The sequence below is a fragment of the Cryptomeria japonica genome, chromosome 5 (genome assembly GCF_030272615.1).
Source record: "Cryptomeria japonica chromosome 5, Sugi_1.0, whole genome shotgun sequence".
NCBI classification, from domain to species: domain Eukaryota; kingdom Viridiplantae; phylum Streptophyta; class Pinopsida; order Cupressales; family Cupressaceae; genus Cryptomeria; species Cryptomeria japonica.
In genome coordinates this window covers 105,747,240-105,750,135 of record NC_081409.1, presented here as the reverse complement: position 1 = coordinate 105,750,135, position 2,896 = coordinate 105,747,240, and the positions used below count along the sequence as shown (strand labels likewise).

General features: G+C 36.6%; 1 protein-coding gene across 1 annotated transcript; it reads left to right on the top strand.

Annotated features, from left to right (window-relative positions):
* The first annotated feature begins 2,293 nt into the window (after positions 1 to 2,293).
* On the top strand, positions 2,294 to 2,659 carry LOC131067803 (uncharacterized). The gene has a single exon (XM_058002967.2). It carries the CDS (start codon positions 2,294 to 2,296, stop codon positions 2,657 to 2,659), a length of 366 nt encoding a protein of 121 aa, XP_057858950.2.
* Positions 2,660 to 2,896: the final 237 nt, after the last annotated feature.

Below are 2,896 nucleotides of genomic sequence, written 5' to 3'. Positions count from 1 at the left end.
TTCTTTTCTAGTGTGTAGATTGTAGGTGTGCAGTTGTACTTTCGGATTCAGACTCCATTTGCAGAGGCGAAAAAACCCTTTTCGTTTCACAGATTTTTCGGAGGACCATGTACACTCCCGCCACGATCTGAGTAACTTTTTCCCAAATTTGTAGGGTGGCTTCATCTCGACATATTATTGCCAGATCCAGGTGCACAGCTTCATCCTACACTTCTATCTTGAGTTAGAATAAGATCTTTGTCACTTTTTCACTTTGTCATAAGTACACAATTCAATCAATTCAAATCTCAATCTCAGAAGAGGGAATTCACTTACCATCACTCAGAATTCAATCTCTTTCTCTAGAGGTTGAATCTAGTGTATTTCCCTCCCTCTTCTAATGTAATGAGTGAAAAGTGTTTGAAGGGGAATCCGAAGTGAAACTTTCATCTCTCCTCGAAGGGAAGAAAAGATTTCCTCTATCTCTCCATCATTCACCCTTTTCCAACATTACAAGTTCTAATATTATAAAGAATATATTTGTGCAGTGCGTTTATTTTCTCTGTACTGCCATGTTTTCATGATTTCACACACTTGATTATGAGTTGAAAAGGCTAGCCCGGAGCTCATCATATTGAATAAAGGGGTTTCAACATAGTTGGAAAGCATTAAATTCAAATACACTTGTTAAAAAAACTCTCATTCACATTCTAAAATTGATCATAGTCTTCTTCATTCATTATGGAATCAATTATTGCTTTAGATCAACTTGCTTGATGTGTCTTCCACATATTGAAAATGGGCTTAAAATCAACTTTTCACAATTGGATTTGGACTTAAAATGACCAAGTGTCTTTTCATCCCCAAGATCACTTATGTATGATCTCCTCTTATATCCCAATAGTAACTTTGAGTGATTAGAAATAAGTGACCTTTTTTCTTTTCTAGGAGGCTTGCCTAGAGAAATGATCACTCTAGGGGATGACCTCAACTCTTGTGTTTCGACGGAGTATAATTAGTGAGGGTGAATCAAAAGACATGCCTAGATTGAAAATTAAATATTGTCAATCTAGGATAAGTCTCTAAGAGCTTTATACCTTAGAGAAGTGAAGGTAGAGAGTGGGTTATCCTCTTCTCCCAACTGTTTGGCAATATTTCTCTTTCATTTCATGAATTTAGGCCTCGCATACCCTTGTGGTATATAGAGGATACCCGTAGTTAAGCTTGTAAATCCTATAGTTGATTTTTTTGGTCATCATTTCTTTTGTATGCAAGGATTGACAAGTGGGAGTATCAATCCTTGATACTCCCACTTGAGTAGGCTTGTTGGTGTGTTTATGTCCCTGAATGTTTAGACCATCTTCCCCACTTGAAACCAAAAGGGAGCATATAATCCAAAATAAGCCAAAGGATTTTGTCTTTTTTTCATTTATTTCTTGTGTGTTTCCATATTTAATAAAAAATCCAAACAAAAACATAAAACTTTTTAAATCCAAAAAATTCAAAAAGACTTTAAAATCCAAAATAAAATTTTAAAAAACTTTTAAAATCCAAAAAATAAAAAATAAACTTATAAAATCTAAAAAAAAAAAAAAAAAACTTTCAAAATCCAAAATAATTGAAAAACTTCTAAATTCCAAAAACATTAAAAAAAAAAAAAAAAAAAAAAGGAACTTTTAAAATAATCTAAACATGGGAGGGGGAGCCTACATTGTCGGACCTGTTTGAGGATCAGGATTGGGTCAATCTTGTGGAATTCACAATGGGGAGAAATGTGTGTAACTACTTTGAAGAAGTGGCAGACTGCGGTGGGAAGATTGTTTGGAAAAAGGTGGCAATCGGCAATACTGTACTTTGTGATAAGCTGGCGGAAATTTTGAGATATAGGACCATTTTGGCTTCAAGAGAGGACAACATGATATTGTGGTGTGCCTCCAAATCTGGGTAATACAGTGTAAAACTGGGATATGAAATTTAGAGACAAAGAGTGACGAACTCGGTCTGGCCACACAAATTATGTTGGAACAGCAGATTGCTTCCCAAAGCAGGAGCATTTCTATGTATCACACTACATGGGAGAATCTTGACAGGGGATAGACTCAAAACTATTGGCATTTAGGGTCCTAATTGGTGTGTGTTGTGCAAATTAGAAGAAGAATCGACAAATCATCTACTTTTTAGGTGCCCTTTTGCAGTATCCTATTAGGATTGGTTTCTAGATATGGTCAGTTTGAAAACGATTAGGAACGAATATCTAAAGGACTTCTTGGTCTCTTGGTTGGCCTTACAAATGTCCAAATGGGGGGATCTGTGGATGGTGGGCCCTGCCATGATCGTATGGCATATCTGGAAAGAAAGAAACAAGAGGATTTTTAAGGAAATATCAATTCCAATTGAAAGACTCATTGACAAAATTAAGGTGGCAATCAAGGAAGTGTTAAATGGCAAGCCTTCTGAAGTCAGAAAATACAAATACAATGAGTGGGATAGAGATATGGAACGCTACTGGTCCTTCAAGGAGATAGGTTCTACTCATTCTCCAGTTAAAAAAGTTGATAGGGAAGCTATCAAATGGAATGCCCCTCCAAAGGGTTGGGTTAAGCTGAACTTTGATGGAGTAAGTAAAGGAAACCCAAGGGAATCTGGTTTTAGGGCCATCATCAGAAATGAATCTGGGTAGCTCCTATCCGGGACATATGGATATATTGGCACCACCACCAATAATGAGGCCGAAATTTGTGCCCTTGAAGCTGGACAACAACTGTGTGCGCAAATGGGGGTCTTCAATGTTATCATTAAGGGGGACTCTATAAATGGAATCATTAAATCAAACTTTCAGAACTGGAAACTTGTTAAATGGTTGCCCCACATCAACACTCTTTTGGAATCAATTGGAACTTACAAAATCAATCATTCA